Source organism: Lactuca virosa, chromosome 6 (genome assembly GCF_052849685.1).
Source record: "Lactuca virosa cultivar CGN04683 chromosome 6, Lactuca_virosa_CGN04683_v6, whole genome shotgun sequence".
Classification (NCBI taxonomy): Eukaryota; Viridiplantae; Streptophyta; class Magnoliopsida; order Asterales; family Asteraceae; genus Lactuca; species Lactuca virosa.
In genome coordinates this window covers 33,930,019-33,957,020 of record NC_136431.1, presented here as the reverse complement: position 1 = coordinate 33,957,020, position 27,002 = coordinate 33,930,019, and the positions used below count along the sequence as shown (strand labels likewise).

Below are 27,002 nucleotides of genomic sequence, written 5' to 3'. Positions count from 1 at the left end.
GTGATAGTCAAAATGGTAATATGGAATTGTTTTCATAGGTGGAAGTTATTCTCTGAATCTGTGTAAGATTAGAAAACTTAATGCTAAGAAGGATGTTCAAAGGAATGTACTTTGAATATGAGACTTCGTTTCCATGGAATTGATCTCCATTGAAATACTTTGTAATGTCTGTTGCCAAGTCTTTGTGACTTTTGTGCATAGTCATTACAAGAGAATCATTGCATATAAGTTTAGAATCTAACAGATTACCATAAATGGCAAGAGTCTGATATTCCTACATTTACAAAAGGGATTGGGATTGTGAAATGAGCATCATTGGAGTCGTTTTCAATTGATCTATTTCACAAAAGAAAGGACCATAGGTAAACATAGTGTGCATTCTTGGAGCATGGCATGACTATTGTTTTATTCAAGTATTAAGTTGATAAATTGAAACATTATACAATGAATAATGAGTAATAAATATGGTGCTTAGATAAAAGGTGTTTTATTTACACTCAAGGAGTCTTGGGGCCATATAGATTAATATTATTCTTGTGTTTCACTTCGCATGTTTTGACTTCCCGAATAACTAGGTTATTCAAACCATCCACAGTCGATCATACTTTGGAAGTAGGTATTGAGGCAAGACTGTCATGAATGGGTCTGTAGTCTGTCTAGGTGGCTAGACTTAGCTGCAGTATTCATGAGTGCTTTTGGAATAAGATTCGAGTATTGGATTCAACCCACACTCATTTGAATCACTTCATGGATTTTATCACGAGTGAATCATGAGACGATAATATCTTATATTCTTCAAGCTGAGAAATATGAGTTGTAGTCTACAAGTCGGTTACACATTGATTATGTGAAAACGCACCAGTAACTTGGTGTTATAAAATGCATCTTTGTATGTGATTTGATGAGTAGATAGAGCAAGCATATGAGTCGAAGTTTATCCATTCCTTTTACCCTTAAAGGGATAAAAGCGATATCTGTGGGCCCCTCGATGATTTAGTGATGACACCCTAAGTGCTTGGCAAGCCTGGACTGATTTGATTTGTTCAATTAGTCGGTCGTCATAAATCGGAAATCGGGAAACAACAAATGGACAGAGAGAATGATTATAATCCATGTCTCAGTCCATATGATATCTGAAATGGAGGAATATATGATCACTTATCTAATGGACGCGTCATTTGATTTGTTCAGAGTTCGACAACGGCTTTAAGAGCTACGATTGCTAGTCGGGTTATGAAGTCGTACTTGCAATAATAGTTATTAGACTTATCCAAGTGGGAGATTGTTGGATTAGTGTCTAAGTCCATAACTATAATTGGTATGACTTGACCCGACCCGACATGGTCCATTTGGGTTGCACTTCACCGAAACAATTTGTATGGATAGACTTATGAGAAAAAGGATATTTATGAATTATTAATGTATTATAAGTTATAATATATTAATATTAAATCATATTATTTAATTAGTATTGATCAAAAATTAATTTGGAATTAATTTAGTGATCAAAAGAGGCTAATTAAATATGGACTCTTATATATATATATATATATATATATATATATATATATATATATATATATATGGAATGGGCCAAGGTTTATTTAGGATGGGCTAAGAGTGTATGGAAGTCCATGGATAGTCCATAGAGCTTTTAACCCATGGATCCTATGTAAATGAAAGGTCATGGGTATTAGGGTTTACATGGATGTAACCCTAATCATCCATAATATATAAAGGGGGTCCTTGGCTCACAAAATGTGCACTAGTGTGTGAAAAAGAAAAGGTGGCCGATTTTAGTGAGCTCCATATTCTCTCAAAGTTCTTCCAAGTTGTTTTGGTGATTTGTGATTCCACTTGAGGCATTCACATTATTGGTGCTAGGCTCTTAAAGCTCCAAGGAATCAACCACAAGAAAAAGGTATGTAATTCTATCTAGTTTTATTATGCAAGTAACATATGATTATATGCTAGTTAGGGTAATACCTTGGAATATTCAAGTTTGCATGTATAATAGAGAAAACATAGATCCAAGGTATTTAGGGTTGCATGTACACCTTAGGAGTGTTAGAATGCTCAAAACCCAACAAAAATCTTGTTTCTTATTCTTCCATGATATCAATGGATCTCCAAGAAAAACACAATACCCAGTAGTGGACGTATGATCATAAATATCACTATCCCAATTAGCATCACTATAGGCATGCAACTCAGGAGAGGATGTAGATGAAAACACAAGGGTGCGGAACTGAGTGCCACGAAGATATCTCAAAATACGAAGAACAACTCCACAATGAACAATAGAAGGGGCAATGATAAACTGGTTGACCACATGAACTGCATGAGCAATATTCGGTCTAGTAACAGTCAGGTAAACCAAACTCCCCACAATGGTACGATAAAGGCTTGGATCCAATAAGGGGACACCATCAGTTGGAGAATACTTTGCATTACTCTCTATAGGCGTATCAATTGTCCAATTATCGGTGAGTCGTACGCGTTCAAACAAATCTAAAATATACTTCATTTGAGATAAAAGATAACCCTTTGGATACTGATCAACTTCAATCCCCAAGACATAACTGATACGTGTGAAATAGTACTAGTTTTAATCCTACTAATTTTAAACACAAAATAAACACACGAAAGACAGTGTACCTATTGATTAGCAATATAGTTCAAGCAAGTAGGGTATCGAACACAGGGAACGGTAACAATTAAAATAACTACTAGAATTACCTAAATAAGAACAAGTAATAAAAGGGGGTTTTCTCTAGTTTTACAATACTAGAAACTTAAGTAAGCAAATAACACTCAAACAAAGACAATTAACAACTAAAGAGAATAGAAGGTAACTAGATTCAATGATAAAAGAGACTTCTGTTCAGATTCGATTCACTTATTCCTATGGTTGATTTCATGGCAAGTGCAATGGATTAATATATCAATGGCTACTGATTCCTAATGTGATTAGGTTCATGTTCACTATTACTAATCCTTTAGCAAACAAGTTAATTCAAACAGTGGCCAATTGATTAAACTATCAAGTTTCCTAGTGTTCAATTTGGATCAAGTAAGACTTGTAATATTAGTTAACTAAATTTGTCAATTCAATCAACTCATATGTGGTTGTTCATCACACATGCTCACACATTAACTTATTTATTTTCTAGTTACCCTAGGTTCATATTCACTAATACTAGGCATACGATATTGTTTTCACAAAACTATATGATTCAAGCAATTAAGAAGTTGTTCATGCAACTCAATAAACTTGATTATTAACAGAAAATAATTATGATTAACACATAAGGGTCTTTAACAAGCTTAACAAGATAATTCACCAAATAAAATTAATCCAAGCCATTCAATCAAACCATATTCATAAGTTTATCTAGTCTAAACAGAAGTAAAAAGCTTTTAGCTCATATCTACAACAAATAGCATCCTAAAATCGAAATATAATCATTCAAACAAGGTTCATGCAAAAAATTAAGAAAAGAGTAATGTTTGTTGCCTTTGATCTCTTCTAAATTGACTTCTAGGTTAAATTCTTGAAAACCAGAGCTCCAAGAACCTTTCTGATCGTCAATAGTCGCCAAAAAGTCTCCAGCATATCTTTGGGTTTCGGGAATAACCGATTTATATAGAGATTCCAAAATTACGCACCAACTCGTCGAGTTTTTAGACCCAACTCGACGAGTTTTTCACTTAATACGCGTGTACATCAAGGCATTGTTGAATCATGAATTTTCTGACCAACTCGTCGAGTTGATGGCCAACTCGTCGAGTTTTTCGTCTTTTAAGCCTTCTTTCTTCAAACTTCAATTTCCAAGCTTCCAATGGCTAGTTCCGCTTCCTTTTTCACTCGAGCATGTCTTTAAAGCTGAAAATGAAATTTTAACATGATGAAGTACCTTTTGTTCATAAATCGAGACAAAAACAACCAAAAAGTATTAAGATATTATATAAAATATATGGTTAAATATGCACATATCAATAACGTAGTAAACCCAAGTATTTCATAGCAAAACGGTGAGCAAGATCACGTTTTAAATACTTTTTACTGTTATGATCATCATCAGTAATAATCATATCATCGACATATAAGGAAAGAACAATCTGACCTGGACTCATACATCGAACAAGTAGAGTTGAGTCATGGTTACTTGGTTTGAAACCAAGCGAAGTAATCACCATAGAAAATTTCTCAAACCAAACACGAGGGGCTTGTTTGAGGCCATATAGTGCCTTCCGAAGTCGACAAACTTCACCTGGTTGGTGAGCAATACCAGGTGGAGGAGACATGTATACTTCCTCATGAAGATCACCATTCAAGAACACATTCTTGACATCCATCCGATAAATCTTCCATTGGCGAATGGAAGAAACTGCAATCAAGGTGCGAACAGTCGTTATTTTTGCAACAGGAGCAAAAGTCTCCTCATAATCCATACCATACTTTTGCGAGTACCCTTTTGCAACAAGTTTGGTTTTATAACGCTCAACGGATCCATCAGACTTTGTTTTGATTTTATATACCTAACGACAACCAATTGTGTGCTTTCCGGGTGAAAGCGGAACCAGATCCCACGTATGAGTCTGATAAAGAGCTGCAAGTTCCTCAACCATAACAGTCTGCCAAAGAGGATCAAAAACGGCCTTTTTGTAGGATGTTGGCTCAGAGAGACGATGTACATTAGCAATAAAGGAGGCAAATACTCGTGAGTAAGAGGAATAGACAAAGTCAGGAAGCTTTGTGGACTTCTTATTACGATAAGGCCTCGATGGTGGGGGATGCTAATGATCTGTAGGTAGAGAATCAGGGACAGGTGGTTGATCAGTAATTGGTCGACCTGACAATTTGATACACGACACAATTAACGCGACATAAACACAATACGAGTTTTCTGTGTATGTGTTTTAGAAATTCATGTTTATTCATGCCTGACACGTATTTTAACTTCGTGTTTCGTGGTTTACACGTGTCAAACACGAATTTACCTGTTCAAACACGTATCAGACACGATACAAATTCATGTTGACACATGACACGTGTAAACACATATATCCACACATATATTCTTTAGGGTAATATTTTATATTTATAAAATATTAAGGACCAAATACGTATTTTAAGTTTGAACTTTATACTTTAGATTAAGATTATTTGCATGTTACTGTTATCCTAGCTTAAAAAAGGCATTAAAAACATGTTTATTCGTGTTTTTCGTGTAACACGGTTAAAAAAACTTGTCTGTTTGTGTTGTGTTACGTGTCACACGAATTTTTTACGTGTTGTGTTCGTGTTTGTGTTTAATAAATTCATGTCGTGTAAATTCGTGTCTGACACGAATACACGACACACAGACACGGATTGTCATGTCTTGCAACAGGTGGTGGATATGTGGCAGGTGGTGGATCATCAATGTCAATGCTAAAACGTATCAATAGTACGAAGCTCCTCTCCGGTTGCTTCATGTGACTGAACAGAAATGATATAAAATGGAATGTGCTCCAAAAAAGTGACATTGAGAGAGACATACATTTTCTGATTTGATGGATCATAACACCGATAACCTTTCTGAAGAATACCGTATCCCAAAAAATACAAAATGACTTATTTTAAAGACAACTTATCTCTCTCTACACGAGGCTTCAACACAAAACAGGTACACCCTAAAACTCGTAATGAAGAATAATTTGGAAGTTGCCCAAACAACATTTCATAAGGAGACTTCCCCGAAGTGTGCGCAGTAGGAATGCGATTAATAACATAAGTGGCAGTATGAACAGTTTCTCCTTAAAACATATTGGGAACTTGAGCAGAAAGTAGCAAGGATCTTGCAATTGCTAGGAGATGTCGATTATTCCTTTCTGCAAAACCATTCTGCCGAGGGGTGTCTGTACAAGATGACTAATGCATAGTGCCATCAGATGCTAATAACTATTTAAAATCATTGGAGGTAAATTCCCCTCCTAAATCACACCGAAAACAGTTTATGATAACAGAGTGTTGAGTCTTGACAAGAGCTTTGAAGTCACTATATATGGTGAAAAATTCAAGCATGCGCTTCATAAAGTAAGCCCACGTGTAACGAGCGTAATCATCAATGAATGAAACATAATAGTTAGCTCTTGATTTAGAGGTGATCAGAGATGGACCTCACACATCAGAATGCAAATATGAAAGGGAGAAACAGAACGAGTGACACTTTTATTAAATGGTAAAGTAAAAAAATTTCACACTTTACAGCCACATCAATCAGAAATATCATCACTTTTCAAAGAACTTAAAACACCAGTGGAAACCAAAAACTATAAACTAGACGCTGACACATGTCCCAAATGAGAATGCCAAAGATAAGAAACAAACGACGATGGATTTAAACAAAAAGACGACAAATCAACACTAGATGCATTAACATCAACAACATGTAGTTGCTCCAAATAGTAAAGCTCCCAAGTGTACGGCCTATCCCAATCACCCTCCGAGACCGAATGTCATGTACACAACAGAATGAATAAGAAAAGAAGACCCAACAACCATACTTACACAACTGACTGACCGAATCAAGATTCAAAGCAAGTGTGAGAATGTAATAGACACCTGTTAAAGATATATAAGGAGTGACAATAAAACCAACACCCTTTACTGACATAAGTGTAGCACTAACAGACATAATAGAGACAGGTGTACGAGATGACAACGAAGCAAAAGATGACATATGTGGTGACATGTGATGAGATGCACTAGAATCCAATGTCCACAAGGATGAAGGAATACCTGAAGTATTGGATGAAGACAAACCCGAATGAGACATGGAAGCTGACATGGCAGTTCGATTGGCAGCAATGAACTGTCTGAACTGCTCAACAATCTAGGGATCCAAGGCTGATGGTGGTGTAAAATTTGTCTCATTTTCAACTGAAGGTGCAACAACAACATACTGTGGTGGCGTAAAAGATGGAAAGGAGGGATGTGACTGAGACTGTCTAGTAGACCTGTTCTGCTGTGAAGAATGAGACTGTGCAGGTTATCTCGTTTGTTGTTGCTGCTGATTTCCCTTGCTTGTCAGCCAAGGACAATTTTCCTTCTAAGTGTTATTCTTCTTACATAAAGCACATTCATCAAATGCAACTTTAGGGCGATTCTGGTTTGAAGACTGAGGTCGTTGTGGAACAAAAAAGACAGCAAGAGTGGCTATCTTGGGACCTTTATCAACATGGGACTTGATACGAGTTTCTTCAGCAATCAACTTGTAAACAACCGAATCAACAGTGGGAAGAGGTGTGCGATGCAATATTGATCCACGCAAGCCTTCAAAATTTGAACGTAATGCCATCAAGAACTGAACCAAACGTTGCTCTTCCCTTCTATCAATATAAGGCTTAAAATCCTTCAACACATCAGGTTCTGTAAGAGCCAACTGATCCCACAAATCCGATATAGCTGCATAAAATTCCTAAACATTGAGATTGTTCTGTTGGAGGGCTCGAATATCAAACTCTAACTGATACTGCTTTGTAGAGTTAGACTGAGTATACAACCTAGCCAAGTGATACCAAACCTCCTTTGTTGTGTCATACTTCGCTAACTGAGTACTAATAGAATGGATAACAAAATTGTTAATCCAAGTAATGATCTTGGAGTTATCAGTTTCACATGAATCCAGTAAGGCTACATAATTCGCAGCCTTTTCATCTGTTGGTTTCTTATTGTCACTTGTAATAATCCTCCACATAATCTTGTCTCGCAATAAATTATTCACAGCATAACCCCAATAGGCATAGTTATTGCCATCAAGTTGGATACTAATATACCGAAAAGAATCATCTCTCAGGGCCATATTTCAATATCAGTCAAACGAGAATAACCAAAAGAACACTAAATACGAATAACAGTAGCAACAATCAATAACTCGAAATCAACAACTCCAACAGACGAAACGAAACCCTCGAGATCGACGAAACAAACAAATCAAATCAAACGGAATACAGAAACGATCAAGAAAACCATACCCAAAATTACGAAAATGAAACGGAATACTCGATCCGCGCAACGTCGTGCCTGCTACAACTCACCCCCAAAAACAAAAATACAATGATCAACCGAGCTCTGATACCATGTAAACTAATAAGATATAGAACGGCTTGAGTTTCGTATTATTATCAAATGAGAAGTACAAGACACAATGAATAGAAAAGACATAATATATAGTCTAGCTAATTAGGGTTTTTTAGCTAATGGATCAATATAAACCCAATATAAAATAAAACCCAAAATCTTATTAGCTAACATATATTATAAGTAAAAATTGCAAATCTGTTATTATTTTGTGTAAAGAAAATGCAAATATGTGGCTATTATATTCTTCAAATTTATATATACTTATTACTTTTTACCTGTTATGACAATCAATAGGAGTTGGACCGAAAATAAAACTTTAATAAGTTTTGGAACGGTCCTACATAACTTATTAAGATTTCAAAGAAACATATAAATGGTGATTGCTTAGTGCTAGTCCAAAAGTTGTATGAATACATTAATGCAATTGATGTTTATGTTCTATCCCACATACAATAACATGAAATGTCAGCACAAATAACACTTTAGAATTTGTAGGGGTTAAGACATGACAAGGGAAAAGAGAAATCCGTTAAATAGCTTGTCGAATGACATTTGGAATAAAAACCATTAATTGATGATATATTTCTCAAACCGAAGTATATGTGACATCGCTAAATAAATTATGTAAATATATTCAAGTCGAGTTATATCCAAGAGATCAGTGATTGCATCTTATGACATTGCCCGACCTATCAGTTAAGGATTTAAATTTCACACAGGAGGTCCAAGGTTCAGTCTCTGGCACACCCAAAATATCGATAGTGTTCCGCGATTGACCTTCCACGTGGGTCTTGGGACAGGTTGACATAGGCCGTTCCGATAGTGCGGTTTACCATTTTTTAAATTGGAGTGACATGCATTGCATGCATGGTGATGGATGACAAGTTAACAATATTGCTATATGTTAGTAATTATTTTCGTTTGTATGAATCAATGTATTCCCTATTTATATTGCTAAATGTTCTCTTTTAGAAATCAAAGAGAGGTTGTTGTAAAGTTTTATTATGAATTTCCCACCTCTTAATGCAGCAAGACACCATCTTCGAACATAGTTCCGACTTAATCATTACAACATATGGAAAACCACTACAAATAAGTTGCAATAAAAAATAACTGGGAAAGCATTGCCTGGGTTGTATCAACTTCCCTTTGAGGTCAATATGATTTAGATAAATTCGCATGTCTTGTTATAAGGAGGGAAAAAGAATTCTGTAGATAAAATCGTATGTGTAGAAAAGAAAGGGTGATTACTTACGTGTATATTTTTCAAAAACATAACTTGAATCATATTTTTCTAAGTATAATAAGTTCGTAATCAACATGTCACACCTATACATAAGTGCATGAATACTAACGCCCACTTCTCATTGGAATCAAACCATTTTTTAATTTATCAAGGCCATACAAAGAAAGGGAAAATGATTTAGGAGACCATCGAAGTTTTAAATCCGTTCAAAAAAAACCATTCAAGTGTTACATGTTAAAAAAACATTATCAAACTAAGACATATATTCAAAAAACATCAATGAAGTAAATGTTCTGTTCAAAAAACATAATCTCTATGGTTTGGGGTAACTTAAATATTTGAACAAATTACACGAATGGTCCTTTAGGTTTCTCATTTTTCCCTGAAATGGTCCTTACGAAACGTTTTTCCCTGAAATGGTCCCTAAGGAGCAAACATTGCACATAAAAGGCCCCTGTGACTAACTTTGTTAAAAGATTTCGTTAAATTCTGTTAAATGACAAACATGCCCTTTGTTTTATGCACACAAATGGTCTCTCTCTCTCTCTCTCTCTCTCTCTCTCTCTCTCTCGTTTTAATACCCAAATTCAATACCCAAACCATCAGTAGCCATAAGACCCCTCCCTCTCACCACCGTCCCTCCTCTCACCACGAAACCATGATTCAACCACCATAACTTATTTGAAGCAGATAAGCCCACCAGCAAGTAGTTTTCTTAATTCTGCTTTAGCGAAAATTAGCCCTACTGCAACCTGAAGGAAGATTTCGGAGGCAAAATCAAAACAAGATTTGCAAACTGATCTCAAAGTTTGCCCCACTGTGAGTCTATGATGGTGGTTTGAACACTCCAATTCCTCCTGGTAATTAGAGGTTAATAATAGATTAACTTGATTTGGAAAGCCGATTTTGTGAAACATAATCAAAATTGAAGTGAAATCCTCTAATTTCGATCAAAACGAACTCCAAACTCGACTCTAACGTCTGCTGCCTACAGTATTCTTTTAGAACTCTTATTTCGTGATTCCACTAAGACTCTAACGTCTTTCGATTTCCACAAAGAAATCAAGCAAGAACAAACCCAAATCAGTTGCTTTTCGATTTTGATTTTCAGTTTTAGATTTTAATAATCAAGGAAGACCAAACCTAAACGCCGTCGCCATCAGAGAGCTGGAACAACATCACCGGAGAAGGAGAGAGATGGGCGGCTCAACCATCGTCTTCATCGAGTTCTAGATCAGTGAGACGGTTGTTTCGGAAATCAATTTTAAATGGTTCCAGAAATCAATTATCGATCGAAATTAGAGGAAGTGAGAAGTAGGAGGGATAGCATGTGGGTGAATCAGATAACGTCCGACAAGTGGGTTTCTTCTCGGCGACTCACGAACCTTCTGAGGCGTTGATGTGGTAGTTGTGTGTTCTTGAGTGGGAGATGTAGTGATGTTTGTCACATTTGGTTTGATTTAGTTTCGTGAAGTGAGGGAGATGATGAGGATGTTTCCGGTAAGGGTTATGGTGGATGAGGGTGGCTGGCGGTGGAGTTCATCGGTGCAACCGGTATTGGTGGGTGGAGTATTCAACCACACACTTGCAAATCGATTATGGAGTGTGTATTCATCATCAATTGTGTTCGTATGTGGAGTGTGTGTGCGTGGGTTCTTGAGAGAGAGAGAAAGAGAGAGAGAGAGAGAGAGAGAGAGAGAGAGCCACTTTTTTTTAATTTCTAATTAACAAAATATTAAAAATAAATAAATAAATAAAAACAAAGGGAATTTTCGTCTTTTCACACACACTTAACAGAACTAGTTAAGAAAGTTAGTCATAAGGATCATTTGTGTGCAAAGTTTGCTCCGTAGGTACCATCTGAGGGAAAAAAGTTTCGTAAGGACTATTTTAGGGAAAAAAACAAAACCTTAAGGACCATTCGTGTAATTTGTTCTAAATATTTAGTCCCTAACTTTTCTTTCGTAACTCAGACGGTCCCTTTAGTTTAAATTTGCTTCGACTGCGGACCCTAAACGAGTTAAAAGACTAATATACCCTTATTATTTTTATTTAACATTATTTTTATTATTTACACAATTTATGTTATTATTTATTATAAATATATCAATCGTAAAAATAATTAACAAGTAATAAAAATAAAAGTTAAATGAAACTAATAAGGGTATATTAGTCTTTTAACTCGATCATGGTCCAAAGGCAAAATAAATATAAACACTAGGGACCGTCCGAGTTAAGAAAAAAAGTTAGGGGCTAAACATGTAAGTTACCCCAAACCATAAAGATGGTGTTTTTTGAACATAATATGTATCTTGTTGGTGTTTTTTGAACATACGTCTTAGTTAGATGGTGTTTTTTGAACATGTAATACTTGAATGATGTTTTTTGAACAAATTTGAAACTTCGATGATCTCCTAAGTCATTATCCCTACAAAGAAACACCCATAAGTAATGGCCGAATGGATATGAGTAAAATCTAGCTCGTTAGCAAATGAATCATGAGATATTTCACACAATATATGGGGCATTATTTAGGGCTAAAGTCCAATTATGATAAGGAGATTTCCACGACATCATATTCCTTAAATGGTAAACTCAAAAATGAAACAAAAGTGGCGACAAGGTTTGCAAATTCTAAAGAGTAGAAGACAAGGACAAAGGACATTGTTTTTGCAACCCGCCTAGGGTTGAACAATGATACAAGGAATTAGTTAGGGGTCACCGTCTAGTTATGATATGCATTAAGCAACAAACTTAGATAATGAAACACAAGGGAATCAAAGTTGGGAAATTAGAAAAGTAGAAGACTAGGAGACATGAGATTGAATTGATTTTCGACCCGGTAAGATATTATCCTCCCCTTGAATACTCTAACTCTTTATCTTCTTTCAAGATTCAACCCTATTGCTTTACAATTTTGATTAGACTTTTAGATTTTAGAGACCTCATTGGCTTGTTGCTAATTTTTAATTATTTTATGATCTTGAATAGTTTTTCTAATTTCTTTCAAGCTCAACCGTTATTTATTCCTTATTTGTTAGTTGAGATGTACTCCAACATTAGATCAAATCACATGATCCTTTTTCAAACAAGTTCAACTTGAAAATGTTTGTTGTGGTATGTTTGTTATAAAAACTAAATCTAATATTAAAATTTATTTGCTTGCAATGAAAAAAATTAAATTTTTGTTTGTTATAGGATTTAAAGGTTTTTGGTGCACTATTAGCATACATGTGTCTTCAACAAAATTCATTATTAAATTTGTTATGGGTGGGGTGAATTCCGCATAGGTTGCTTCTATGGCTAGGATCATAGGGTGTAGGGCTGCTATTTTTCCCTTTAAGTATTTGAGTACTCCAGTTGGATATCTAGTGTATCGTATTGCAGGTTGACAAGGATTGGTGGACATGTTTCGTAGACGGCTTGCGACTTGGAAGACTAAATTAATTTCAATTGGTTGTTACTTAACTCTCTTTTAAGGAGCCTTGATATTTTTTTTAGACATGGGGAGTGACGCAGTGGAAACCGCGCTTTTTGCCACATAGGCAGGGGAACACCCCCCCCCCCCCAACCACCGCCAATGTGGAGCCGAGTACCTAATTGAATTGCAATCGTTTGATTGCAATATGACAAACATATTTACACTATAGCCCCCTAGACTATTGAGGGACTTACACATTTTATGTTACATCAAATAATACACCTAATAATTATTCTATTATTCTACCGACACTTTTTATTAATTATATAAACATAAATAATAATAATAACAAATCCTTTCCATATTGAAAGGACACACGTCTTCAATAATGTGTCTTCAATTGCTTTTATTGCTTCCGGAGTGATTTCACTGTCTGTTAAAGAATAGATAATGAAGGTTTTACTGGCATAATTCACTATGATTCTTGACTTTTGATCTTTACCGTTGCCTATGCGTGATGATGGTAAATAAACACCGGCGAGTGCAAAAATTAGATGATCCTGTGTTGGTGCTTCATGGAGTAGATCATCTTTTGTTGGTTTCGAGCCGTTGCTTATTCCCATGTTTGCAAAAGTAATGCTTGGGACAATTAGTTGAGAGTCTTCATCAAAAAATGGGTAACTAGAATGCATTTTAATGAATAATCCTCTCTCTTGCTTTGCAAAGTGTATTTTATAATTTCTGATGACAGTTTGCACAACAGATGAGAATTCGCTGATGCAGTGTAAATTGGTGCCTTCCAGATAGATAGTGTCGATAAATCCGTGAATAAAATAATCCCATAAAGTCATAGGATCTGATAAATCGGCTAGGAAGACTGCTTTGGGGCCTGGGCGCCTGGCTACTAGGTAAAAGCCCATCAAAGAATGGACTTCGGTGTATGAAACGAGGCTATTCCATAATTTGGCAAATTTTTTAGCAGATGGTTTTTTCATAGCTTCTTTCTCTTTGGTTGATGGAATGGCTTCAAGGGCAATTTTTGCGTTTAATTGGTTAAGAGATTTTGGGATGGATACAGGTTTTTGTAGGGTAAAGCTGGATATAGGTTTTTATGGGGTAAAGCTGGATATAGGTTTTTGTGGTGTAAGGAGAACTGTTTTTAAACATTCGACATTATCTTTTATGACTGCTTTGTATGCTTCGTTGTATGCGGCTTCTGCTTCATTTTTTGTTTTATAACTTTTGTGAATGACATTTTTTCCAAGAATATATGAGTTGGCAATTCCCCAATCGTCATAGATTCCTTTGTTTTCTCCGTTGAAAATCACGTACCATTTCTTTATATTTTTATGATCTGCTTGAAGTGGTGGATATTCTTCTGGATTTTGTGTCATAGGTTGTTTTTATGGCTTGAGTACTGTTTGTGACTGACTATCATCGGATGATATTTCTTGGATGTCTTCTTTTGGTTGCTTCGTTGTTGAACTGCTAGTTGCTTCTTCTTTAGGTACTGAATGAGATGATAAAATTTGTATTGTTTGTTGTAGTTGTTCTTTTTCATGTCTGACTACTTCAAGTTGTCTGATTAATGATGCTTCTTGCTCCTCTTTTTGTTTGAACTGATGTTTGATTTGCTTCATGATTGCTTCCATTTCAATATATCTGCTGATTGAATATTTGCGTCTCTTGGGTACCTGAATGATTGCTTAAATTTGTTTGTTTTTAATATTTCAAATGATGATATGAGAATTTTCATATCAATGTATGCTTTTGGTGATATATTCATATTACTGTATGCTTTTGGTGATATATTTATATCACTGTATGCTTTTGGTGATATTTTCATATCACTGTATGCTTTTGGTGATATTTTCATATCACTGTATACTTTATCATTGTTTACTTCGGATAGGTTAGATATGGAGTTTCCCTCACTATCTAATCCCAATAATAATTTTTCCATAGGATCATGTACCTGCATCTAAGTTAGAATCAGTTATATATACATAAATATCTATATCTGAATCTATGTCTGAATCTTCTATGGGTTCATATCCAAGATCATATGCAATTTTTAATAGATTTGTTTCTTTTTCTTTTTTAGTCTTTTTTGGGCATTCATAAGCTCTGTGTCCGTCTTCTTGACATATCCAACATTTACAATCTTTTTTATTTGATGGGCAATAATTTGTTTTAGATTGATATTTTTGTTTATATTGTTTTCTATTTCGGAAATATTTTCTTTCTCCTTGTTTATAATATTATTTATATTTAGGTTTATAAGTTTGTTTTTTCCAAATTTTCTTTTTATATTGTTGTTTTTTATTATCTTTACAACCATATTGATTAACTTTATTAGAAAGGATATCACAACATAAATCAATTTTTGCGTCTTGTGTTGTTTTTTGTTCTAAACATTTTTCTGCATCCATGCTTTTAATATACTTATTCGTGCTCCTAAAGTATCTGCAATTTTATTTTGTTGTAATGCTTCTTGGAAATCTTTTATTACACTTTGGCTTACTAATGATGGTAATTTTTGATAAAACATATCTAATGCTACCCTTTTTCTAGTGGAATCTAAATTATAATAATGTTCAGAATATTCGCATATAAATGGATCTAGATAACACATATTACAAATTCGTAGATTAGTTAAATGTCATAATGATTCTAATTGAAAAGCTTCTTGTGATACTTTATCTTCAATTTGTTTTCCTATGAATTCCTGAATAAGACGACTTAATACATTTTTAAATGTTTCCATAGCATCAGTAGTAGCTATCATCATTGTTTCGGTTTCATCAAGAGATGAGAGAAAACGATATGCGTTACCTTGTGTTTTATGAATGATATAATTAAGAAAATGTGTTGGGTGTAAATTTCTTAATTCTTCAGTTAACTGAATTTGTACTCCCATTTTATTACTCCATTCTTGAATTTTTGCTTCAGGATTTTGATCACAATCAATAAAAAGAATATCTGAATTTGTTGGAAATGTAAATAATTTAGGTATGCATTGAGGAGATATTTTTTCCCATTTATTTTGTTTATTTTTAACCATTCATTGTCTATTATAAAAATTTTCTTCTAATGAAGGTGGTCCATAAATATATTGACTTTGATAATCGTCTTCAACATATGATTGTTTTCGTTTTAATCCAAAATTGTTTTGTGAATTTCTATATGGATTTGAATAAGGATTTTCGTGATCTGAAGAAAAATCATATATTACTTCTGCGTCATTATTTTCTGAATTATTTTCTATTTCTATATTGTTTTCTTGAATTTCGGATGGAATTTCTAATGCTGCAAATAATTTAGTTAATGTTTCTACTTTTTCTTGTAAAGTTTCCATATTAATAAATTGTGTGTTTTTTGTAAATGAAATATTTATTTTCTTTTTACTAGTGGAGTAGTTATTACTAATGATTTTCTATTTTTTGAAACATATTTAACAAATTAATTTTGTTATCTTATCTTCAAGGTTTTTTATTTGTTCTTGTTTCCAATTTATACTATTATTTATTATATGTATTGCTTCAATATTGGATATACAATTAATTATTGATATGTTAGAATCTATTTTTAAATTTAGAAGATATTTTTTAGATTGTTTCAGTATTTTACGAAAAAATTTTAATTCTTGTTTATTTGTATCTAGACTTGAAAAACTCATGATTATAACTTTATAACAACAATAATTTAGTTTTGTTTTTGGATTAAAGTTACGATTAAAATTTATAGCTTTTAAAAATGTTAGTTGAGATGTACTCCAACATTAGATCAAATCACATGATCCTTTTTCAAACAAGTTCAACTTGAAAATGTTTGTTGTGGTATGTTTGTTATAAAAACTAAATCTAATATTAAAATTTATTTGCTTGCAATGAAAAAAATTAAATTTTTGTTTGTTATAGGATTTAAAGGTTTTTGGTGCACTATTAGCATACATGTGTCTTCAACAAAATTCATTATCAAATTTGTTATGGGTGGGGGTGAATTCGGCATAGGTTGCTTCTATGGCTAGGATCACAGGGTGTAGGGCTGCTATTTTTCCCTTTAAGTATTTGAGTACTCAAGTTGGATATCTAGTGTATCGTATTGCAGGTTGACAAGGATTGGTGGACATGTTTCGTAGACGGCTTGCGACTTGGAAGACTAAATCAATTTCAATTGGTTGTTACTTAACTCACTTTTAAGGAGCCTTAATATTTTTTTTAGACATGGGGAGTGACGCAGTGGAAACCGCGCTTTTTGCCACATAGGCAGGGGAACACCCCCCCAACCACCACCAATGCGGTCTTGGGTGTGGTTTGGCCACACATCTCCCCATTTTGGCCGCAAAATTTGATTGGTGGATGGGAAAATGATCATTGGAAATGTCAAAAATATATATATATATATATATATATATATATATATATATATATATTAGGTATGAGACCCATGTATTACATGTGTTTCTTGAAAAAAACTAAATACAAAATTCTAAACATTTGAAAAGTTTGAATTTATAAGAAAAGTAAGAAAATATTGAATTATAAAAATTAAAGTTTTTTTTTTCTCTTTTAAATTTAATCAAATAATTTAGACAAATAAATAAAGAAAATTAATGAATATTTAATTTAGTAATTTTGAAATTTATTAATGAAATTGATATGCATTTATTATTATATTTAAATACTATTTGGAATTTAATAAAATGAAAAAACCATAAAATGACATGTGGAATAAAAATTAATTTAAAATAACCACAAAATTACATGTGGCAAAATAAATGAGAATGTGACATGTGGCAAAAAGATCTTTATTTATTAGGGATGATATATATATATATATATATATATATATATATATATATATATATATATATATATATATATATATATATATATATAGAGAGAGAGAGAACTAGGTTATTTTGTTTCTTACATTTATTGTGTGCTAGAATGCACCAATAGGAATTTAGTAAATTAATCATTTATTTAATTAAATAAATATAGATATTAAATGATTTCCATAATTATATGTATATTAAATGATATCCATAATTATAATTCTCTTTTTATGGAAACTAATTAAATCCGTCATTAATGTCAGCAATAAAATTCTTTCAGAATGAATTCGTATCTAGGTTTTTATATGTGAGTTCGTATTTTGTTTCAGGACTCACTCACTTAAAATACAATAAAGTTGCATGGAATATGAAGAACGAGAGTCTATTCTAGTAGAATACACTTTCATTCTGCTGGAATACACTCTCATTCTTCTAGATATGAATTCATTCTGAAAGAATATTATTGTTGACATTAATGACAAATTTAATTAGTTTCCATAAAAATGAGTTATAAGTATGGATAACATTTAATATACATATAATTATTACTAAATTTTTATTGGTGCATTGTAGCACACAATAGATGTGAGAAACATTTGAACCTAACTCTCTCTCTCTCTCTCTCTCTCTCTCTCTCTCTCTATATATATATATATATATATATATATATATATATATATATATATATATATATATATATATATATATATATATGGCTAGATTCATGTGTTTCTTATATTTATTGAATGGTAGAATGCACCAATAAATTTAGAAAAATTAAATAATTATTTAATTAAATAAAGATAGATATTAAATAATTTCCATAATTGTATATATATTAAATGATATCTATAATTATAATTTTTTTATGGAAACTAATTAAATTCGTCATTAATGTCGACAATAACATTTTTTTAGAACAAATTCAAATCTAGGTTTTCATGTATAGGTTCTTGTTTTGTTTATGGACCCACTCACTTAAAATACAACAAAGTTGCATGTAATATGAAGAACGAAATGTATTCTACTAGAACACACTCTCATTCTTCTAGAATAAACTCTCATTCTACTAGAATACACTATCGTTCTCCATGTTCTAAGTAACTTTGTTGTAATTTGAGTGAGTGGGTCATGAAACAAAATATGAACCCATACATGAAAAACTAGATGCAAATTCATTCTGAAAAAATATCCTTGCTGATATTAATGACGAATTTATTAGTTTCCATAAAAAGGAGTTATAATTATGGATATCATTTAATATATATATAATTATGGAAATCATTTAATATCTATATTTATTTGATTAAATAATAATTTAATTTTTAGTAACTTATTATTGATGCATTTTAGCATATGAGAAACATTTGAACCTTGTTCTATCTCTTTCTCTTTCTCTCTCTCTCTCTCTCTATATATATATATATATATATATATATATATATTTACCTCTATATAACCCATCTTTTTTTACCAAACCTCACTCAATTTTTTTTTTCATATTTACCTATATATAAACAATCTTTTTTTTTTCTATATGTTTACCTAAATGCTAAGTAGGTTTAAAATTTATACTATTTTAATCGTTTAATTTGTGTTTTTTAAGGTTGTAGGTTTAAGTTATCTAGTTTTTTTCTAAGTTTTTAAGATTTTTTTTAATGTCTTGTTATATATTTAGTTATTTTAATTGTTTGATGTGTGTTTTTTAATTTCATGGTATGTTCTTTTTTTTAAGTAATGCAATGTAATGTTTTTTTTAAAAGTGAAGTTTTTATTAAAAATGGAGTTTTTATTATTAAAATGAAGTTTTAAAAAAAATTGTTAAAAAAAAGTGTGACACCACTCCTTGGGTGTGGCAAGAAACCACCCTTTTGTTGTAAATGATGATCTGGTGCCTACGTGGCAGTGTGGCAAAATGAGAGAGTGTGACACCATTCCCTCCAGCTTTGTATGTCATTATTTTGTGGTTCTTCGTGGTGTTTTGAACCACTTAGAGTCTATTAGATCTAATTTTTTCTGGGGCTGATGATCATGATAAAAAGATAAAACTAGGTTAAATGGGACGTGGTTCTTAATTTTAGACACCATGGTGGGTTGAATGTTGGTAACTTGTCTGTTTTAGTGCAACTATTTCATATAAGTGGCGTTGAAGATTCTTATATAAACTAGAAGCTTAATGGGTGAAGGTTATTAAAGCATGTCATGGTCTTGATGTTTATTTGGGGTCTAATCGTTTGGTGGGGTATTGTTCTGGTATCTGGTCTTCCATTGTCGGTTCTATTAACCATCTTCATGACAAAAGGATTATCTTGCTCTTGGATATAAGGCGTATTGTTGGGGATGATAATCATACTTTATTTTGGCATGAGGTGATGTATGGGGATATACCTTTTAAAAATTGTTTTGATAAGTTGTATGTCTTATTTACTAAAAAAGAGGGTTATGTGCAATCCTTCTAGGGTGATAATGGTTGGATCATTGCTTGGAGACATCCGATAAGGGGGTTACCGAGAGTCATCAGTTCTCGACTATGATTTAGGTCCTCAACAATGTGGTTTTATCCTCTAGCAAAGATTCATGGAGGTGGATTCATGATTCTTTTGATATGTTTTCGGTTAGATCAACTAGAGTCCGCATTGATGATCATTGAATTCTTTTCCTTCATGTTACTACTAGGTGGAATTCCAAGGTTTTGATTAAAATTATTTTGTTTATTTGGAGATTGTTGTTGAATCGTTTGCCTACTCGTGATAGATTGGATTATAAGGGGTTAGATACCCCTTCTACTTTATGTTCGATTGTGGGAATGTTGATCACCTTTTTTTTTCGTTTTGTCATTAGGGTGATGGATTAATTAGATGAGTTAGTTCTAGATTTTCTTAATGTTATTCAAATGGTTAATTGGATTGATAGTTAGCCAACGGTTCACTTATGACGAGTTAGTATGGATGTCATTTTGTCGACTATTGTTCAAAACGTTGTTCTTTTTGGAGTCCGGAAGTATAGGAAAAAGTACATGTTTGATAATATTGCAGTTCCTTTAGTTTGTTTTCTTTCCGTAACGCTAAGGCTACACTGAATTGGGTTCATTGGCTTCAAAACCCTTTCTTGCCTTAATCCCTTGTATTGTTCTCTTTTGCTAGTGTCCAACTAGCTTTTACTTTATAAAATTTTGCATTTAATTTTTTTTTTTTTTTTAATTTTGACATCTGCATATATCAAAGGAGAACAAAACACCATTTTTGATAGCCAATCTCCATGGATTCCTTGTTTTCTAACTCTCAAAACACACACAAATAGCCGTCTTCAAGGTGTTAATGTTTCTTTTGCCTTTCTCTACCAATTAGCACAAATAGGTGCTCTAATACAACACAATCAAACATCAAATGACAACACAATTTGGTGCATACATTACTAACCCACAAAGATATACAACAAAATAAAAGAAGAAATAAATACGTACATATTGTCTACTTAGAAAAACAAGGTAATAAAATAAAATGCTCATTAATACCAACATAATCACAATTAATTAAAAATCCTAACCGAATAATATTCGAATATAAAAGTAGCAATTAACATGTCTTTTTAGATAACATGTTCATCGAATTAACCACTTTTTTTCTTATCGCCCAACTTTTGAAATACATGCGAAAGCATACCAAAGAACCAAGCAAGTGAGCACATGACTCGTGACAAGATATATAAGATCCGATGTTTATATGTCTTCTTTGGGGAATGTGTTCGATCAGATTGTAATAGGGCCCGATAAATTGCTTCAGTCAATGCAAAATATGTAACAGGGTCAGATTCTTCTGGTAGTATACCTTCTTCCGTGAGGCATGCTATGTCATATGCACCGGTTGTTACTGGTATCCCTAAATAGCTACAAATTTGGATTCGACCATTTATCCGCTCGATGGGTTTTAAAGTATCACCATGTGTTAGGATCAAGATTGGGTCTGAATCTGATATTTGATATCAAATATTAAAAATGATAATTATTGAATTACATGTATTGAGTTTATTGAAGCATTGAACCAACATTTCGATGAAGTGTGAAATGTAAAAGTTCCCGTAAAGTACTCAAATATAGTATTTGACTTATAACGCGTGTTGCGACGGAGAACTTTTTGCAATTAATGAAAATGAATACTATAAAAAAAATTACCTAAGAGACCAAAATCGTATCTTTAAAATATAACAAGGGGTTAAAATCAAAAGTTATAAAATACCAATAATTTAACTTGATGAAAAATTGTTAGATTAAAATTTCTTTGAGAAAAAATATAAAATTGTTGAGAGAAAAAAATGTTGCATTCCATTTTTTGTTGTACAAGTGAACCAGAAAAACGTTTGGACTCACTTGCATCACATGTGCATCTTCCACTTTTGCCGTACAATTGAAGGTGAAAAAACTTGTACCATTGAGGTGAATGAGACCTTTTTTAATTATTTATCAAAATCTAAATAATAGATTATACTTTTTGATAACAATTATCAATGAAAACAAATTATAACAATTTGGTAAAAGAGGTGTAATGGAAAGTAGATGCATGGAAGTGTGATGAAATAGTAATTTGTATATGTACTTACTTGATGTCCTTATGGAAGAAGAGTGAAAAAGAGATTTAATGGCCAAAACCGGCTTAAAATCACCACCGGAGAAGAAGGCCTTGTAAACGTCGGCCAAATTCGCCACCAACACCACATAGTTCACTCTCCGTTTCACAAACCCACCGGAGGAGCAATTTAAGCTCAACCCCACATCATCTTCTCCGAAGCGACATGGTTGATTATGGCGGATTCCGTTCGTCATCCACTCTGTAATCTCCTCTATACCTTCTTCCATTCGATCCATATCCAAACCCCTTGAATCGTAAACACAAAACCCATTTCGTTGTGATCGTAACACGTTGTGCTCTTCAAGTATCATAGTCGAATAATTCGATGATTCATCTGAAATCAACGTTTCAAAATGAAAAATATGAAAAAGGGAAAGAGAAAGGATTTTAGGAATTAAGACGTGAAGTGAATTGAGATACGAACGCACTTGAAGTTTGGGAAAATGGGATGAGTCCAGATCTACCAAGAACACTGTACATAAAATTCACAAGCGAGCTTTTCCCAGAGCCAGATAATCCAACCAACAAAACAGTAATTATTGGAGGAATATCCATTTCTTCTTTCTTGATTCCACCAATTGGGAGCCAAAAATCACCAGATTTGTAGATCATGAGCCTGTGTTTAAGTTCATCCACACCTTGTTCACTGATCATTCGCAACCTCTCCATTTCTCTGAGTACCTTGAACATCGATGACGATGATTTGAGATATTCATCTGGAGATTTGAATTCTGGGATTGATTTCCACCAACAGAAGGATGATGATTCTTCATTGTTTTTGTGAGTGAAGTTGCAGGTGTCGTCCGACATAGTTGCTTCCTTTTGGGATGAGGGAGATTAGACTTGCTCTATTGACTAAAACATGGCCACCAAAATTATTTCAAAACAAAAGAAAAAGACTTAAAAGTTAAAAACTTCACTGACTATATAGTTTGTTCCACCAACTTCATGTTGTTTTGATTTTATTTTGTTTTTTTGGGAGGGTTGAAGAATTATATATTTTAGATGTAATTTATTATCTGAAAATTTTAGTATTATGTAATTCAAAAAAATATATTAAAGAAATACTAAAACTCATATTTTTTATAAATAAAATATAATATTAACATATTTGCATATCAAATCACGATTATTTGATTTTAATCTTTTATGATTTCATTTTCACACCTCATAAAATTCATTTTTTTTGTTTACTATTTGTTTATAATTCGTTATTTATTTGAAACTACAAGAATTATCGTGTCGTTGCACAAGTCAGAATGGTGCATGTAATTCACGGATATTGTTTCCCCAACTAAAATCTAAAAAAAAATCGTTTCATATCCATAACTTCATCAAAATATCTACAAAATTGCATTAATATAAAAAAAATAAAATTAGTTTATGAAGAGCTATTTTAAGAATGAAGAGAAAGAGAAAATGTAACCTCCCATTTTCACAAACAAATTTTTTATTTTTAGTTAAGGTAAAACATCATTTTCATAAAACCCAAGTTAAGAAAACTTATTTGTTACAAATACATTTATATGAAAACAAAAACAACGTAAGGTAAATGTGGAACTCCAATGTTGCTGGTGAATATGTACAGTCACGTCTTCATCTTTCCACGATCATCATAGGTACCTGAAAAATATTTAATCCACAACTGTAAACCAAAGCTTAACGAGTTCCACCAAAATGCCACACACCATAATATACATACATTGCATGCACACATCGATCATCAGTCCGTCTGGCCCGCCTCACAAGGCCTACCACATGCCTCGACCGTTCTCCTAAGCCTACAGTTTTACTGGACAGCCTCACAAGGCCTACAATACACCTGGACCGCTCTCCAACAACATACAGTTGATCCGCACATGGCCTACAACACACCGTTGACCTGCCCGGGTATCTTGGCCTACCGCGCACAACAGGACCGCCTCAACCCACCACCCAATATGTCAACATATGGATCACACAAGCAATCAAACAAACACATAAACATAGGAAACTATCTACACTAGTCTACCTGCCTAACAACCCACTATCGCATTGTAATGTCCCAAAACATCATAATAATTTTTTTTTTGATTTTCAAGCCATTTTCATAAAACCTCTAGTTAAATAAAAATTATTTTCCAAAACACCAAACAATCAGAGTATCAACACATCTCTCAAAATATCAAAATCCATGGAATGATGTGCACGATCACGCCTTCGCCTTTCCCCGATCCTCTGAATTACCTGAAACATTGAAATCCACAACTGTAAGCCAACGCTTAGTGAGTTCCCCAAAATACAACACACATAACCCAGTATCAACACAAAGCATGCAAGTATGAGCCTTCAGTCTGCATGGACCGCCTCGCAAGGCCTACAATATGTCTGGACCGCTCTCCCGAGCCTATAGTCTATTGGTTGTCTCGCAAAACCTATAATAGCTAGACCGCTCACCTTGGGCCTACAGTCTCAACTGGACCGCCCCGGGTATCTTGGCCTACAACACAAAGCAAGACCGTCTCAACCCAACCAAAACATGTCGACATAACATATAAACAATATAAAGCAAACACATGTAATCATAACAAATCTACCTGCCTATCATACTGCTATAACTCAACAACATCCTATACCCAAGGATACATAACATAATGAAGTAGGGTGGCCTTGGTGCCTTAGACCCATAGGCATAGTGAGAAAACTCACCTCGAAATCAATCAGAATATACAATAGCTCCCTCCCAAGATCAAAACCGACACCACGAATCACCTATAAGATAGTAGGAACTCAACCTCAGTCTAAAGTCCAAACTCATAAGTTGACTAAAAGTCAACTAAGTCAGAAAGTCAACAAGTCAACCCCATGGTCAACGGTCAAGTCAACAGCCCCAATAACCCTAATCAGCGAGTCACCACATCGGGGCCATCCATTAGTCATGTTGCGGTAGCATAACGACAAAACAGACAAGTCCTTACCCAGTTGCCACACCGTGGCAACCTAAGGTCACACTGTGGGAACTGGTCTGAACAACTTAACATATTAAGCCGTTTTCCAACAATTCCAAGAGCTTCAAAGCTTAGATTCGGTCCTTCCCATGGTCTTGATGGATAAATTTTCCAACTTTATCCATTAAGACATCTAAATAAGTCAATACCTCAAACCCTAAGTCCTTAAAGGTAACTCAAGTCATGCAAACACCCAATAAGCACTTAATCATTAGAGTTACTCTTCCAACGTTTCCAGAAGAGTTTCTTACACCTAATGGACCATAAAAATTGTAGCTTTATGAAAATTCATATCCAATGCATGTCCCTTCCATTTTAGGTCAAAAACATGGCAAATATATACTCAAAGCTTGTGCATGGGACCAAAACTCCAAGAATCCTCAGATCTGGAACATATAACTCTAAGATGACCATAAAGATCCATAAAGTTGCCAACTTTATGGAATCTAACCTTCCAAACTTCCAAACCATGAAGATTAAGGGACAAAAGGCCTAGATCTCAAAGCAAGTGACAAAAAGATTGGATCTTGGAAACTTACAAAGGTCCATAGAATGCACAAGGGAAAGATGATGAGACTTGGTTGTTGAATCTACACTCCACACCTTCTTCTTCTTCTTCTCTAAGCTACCAAAAGCACCAAAAGGACCAATAATCATCAAGAGCGGCTAGGGTTAGGGTTTCTGAGTCTAGAGAGTGATGGAGGCTCGAGATGACCAAACCCTAGCCCTCACTTTCCTTTAAATAGGGCTCAAACCTGAAAAATTTGGGTTTGAGTCTTCAGGTGGCCACCACGTCGTGGCAATAATACCGCTACACAGTGGGGAAGAAAATTGGTTACGCGTTTAATTTTTCTTGGCTACATCGTGGTGGTGCCCCCACCACATCGTGGCAACCCCAAAAATCATAAATTTACTTAATTAAAATATACCTCAAAGTCTGGATGTTACACGCATACACTACGTCATAGCCGACAGATCTCCAAAGATTACATAGTTATATGTAACCAGAAGGTGAGATAGACATTCGAAAAAGTGATCCCATCCTAGAGTCGCAAACAAACAAGGAACACTCCAGAAAGCCTAGATCAAGAGTTTGTAGGCTATCCTACATCACTACATACAACCCTAAGGGCACTCCACTAGACAATTACCGACCTACTGGTTCTCTAACCAACATGCCACTACTCATATATCCTGGCATATAAGGATATACATTGTAACACACATTATAGTGAGAAAACTCACCTACATCGAAGAGCCAAGGAAACACAACAACACCCTCACTCCATGCACCAATCACTCCCGCGAACCGACTATCACCAAATAAAGATAAGTCCATAATCAATAACCCAAGTCATTCAAGTTTTACCCAAAGTCAAACTAGTCAGAAGTCAACATAAGTCAACGGTCAACCAATTTAACGCTCACCACAACGTGGAGACCTCTTTACCATGTCGTGGTAATGTTAGGAAAAAACAATCGACATGTAGGATTCCACCATGTCAAGTCAATCCCCTGGCCACGTCGTGGTTTCGACAAAATACCTTTTTATTCATTAAGAGCTTAATCCTTACAGATCTAAACCCATAACTTCAGATCTAGTCCTTTTTTAAAGACCTAATGGATAAAATTTTCAACTTTATCCATTATGTGACATCCCCATTTTCGCGGTCAGAAAAGACCGATTTTTGTTTATGCTTTATAATAAAATCAGAGTAACTTTTTAAAGAAAAGTGTTGCGGAATTTGTCCC

The 27,002-nt window shown here is 33.9% G+C and overlaps 2 protein-coding genes across 2 annotated transcripts; both read right to left on the bottom strand.

Moving 5' to 3' along the window:
* Positions 1-7,097: 7,097 nt before the first annotated feature.
* LOC145121434 (uncharacterized) lies at positions 7,098-7,850 on the bottom strand. The gene is made up of 2 exons (XM_079057183.1): positions 7,572-7,850; positions 7,098-7,466 (listed from the first exon to the last, which is right to left on the bottom strand). The coding sequence occupies exons 1-2, from the start codon at positions 7,848-7,850 to the stop codon at positions 7,098-7,100; spliced, it is 648 nt and encodes a 215-aa protein (XP_078913309.1).
* Positions 7,851-21,020: 13,170 nt separating this feature from the next.
* On the bottom strand, positions 21,021-23,205 carry LOC145121964 (uncharacterized). Its single transcript, XM_079057643.1, has 3 exons — positions 22,692-23,205; positions 22,235-22,597; positions 21,021-21,606 (listed from the first exon to the last, which is right to left on the bottom strand). Exons 1-3 carry the CDS (start codon positions 23,071-23,073, stop codon positions 21,248-21,250), a joined length of 1,104 nt encoding a protein of 367 aa, XP_078913769.1. The 5' UTR covers positions 23,074-23,205; the 3' UTR covers positions 21,021-21,247.
* Positions 23,206-27,002: the final 3,797 nt, after the last annotated feature.

Coding starts and splice junctions, on each gene's coding strand:
- LOC145121964 (XM_079057643.1), bottom strand. CDS start 23,073: ATGTCGGACGACACCTGCAACTTCACTCACAAAAACAATGAAGAATCA. Junction 22,598..22,691: donor CCCATTTTCCCAAACTTCAA/GTGCGTTCGTAT, acceptor CGTTGATTTCAG/ATGAATCATCGAATTATTCG. Junction 21,607..22,234: donor TTCTTCCATAAGGACATCAA/GTAAGTACATAT, acceptor ATCAAATATCAG/ATTCAGACCCAATCTTGATC.
- LOC145121434 (XM_079057183.1), bottom strand. CDS start 7,850: ATGGCCCTGAGAGATGATTCTTTTCGGTATATTAGTATCCAACTTGAT. Junction 7,467..7,571: donor AGTATGACACAACAAAGGAG/GTTTGGTATCAC, acceptor CTCAATGTTTAG/GAATTTTATGCAGCTATATC.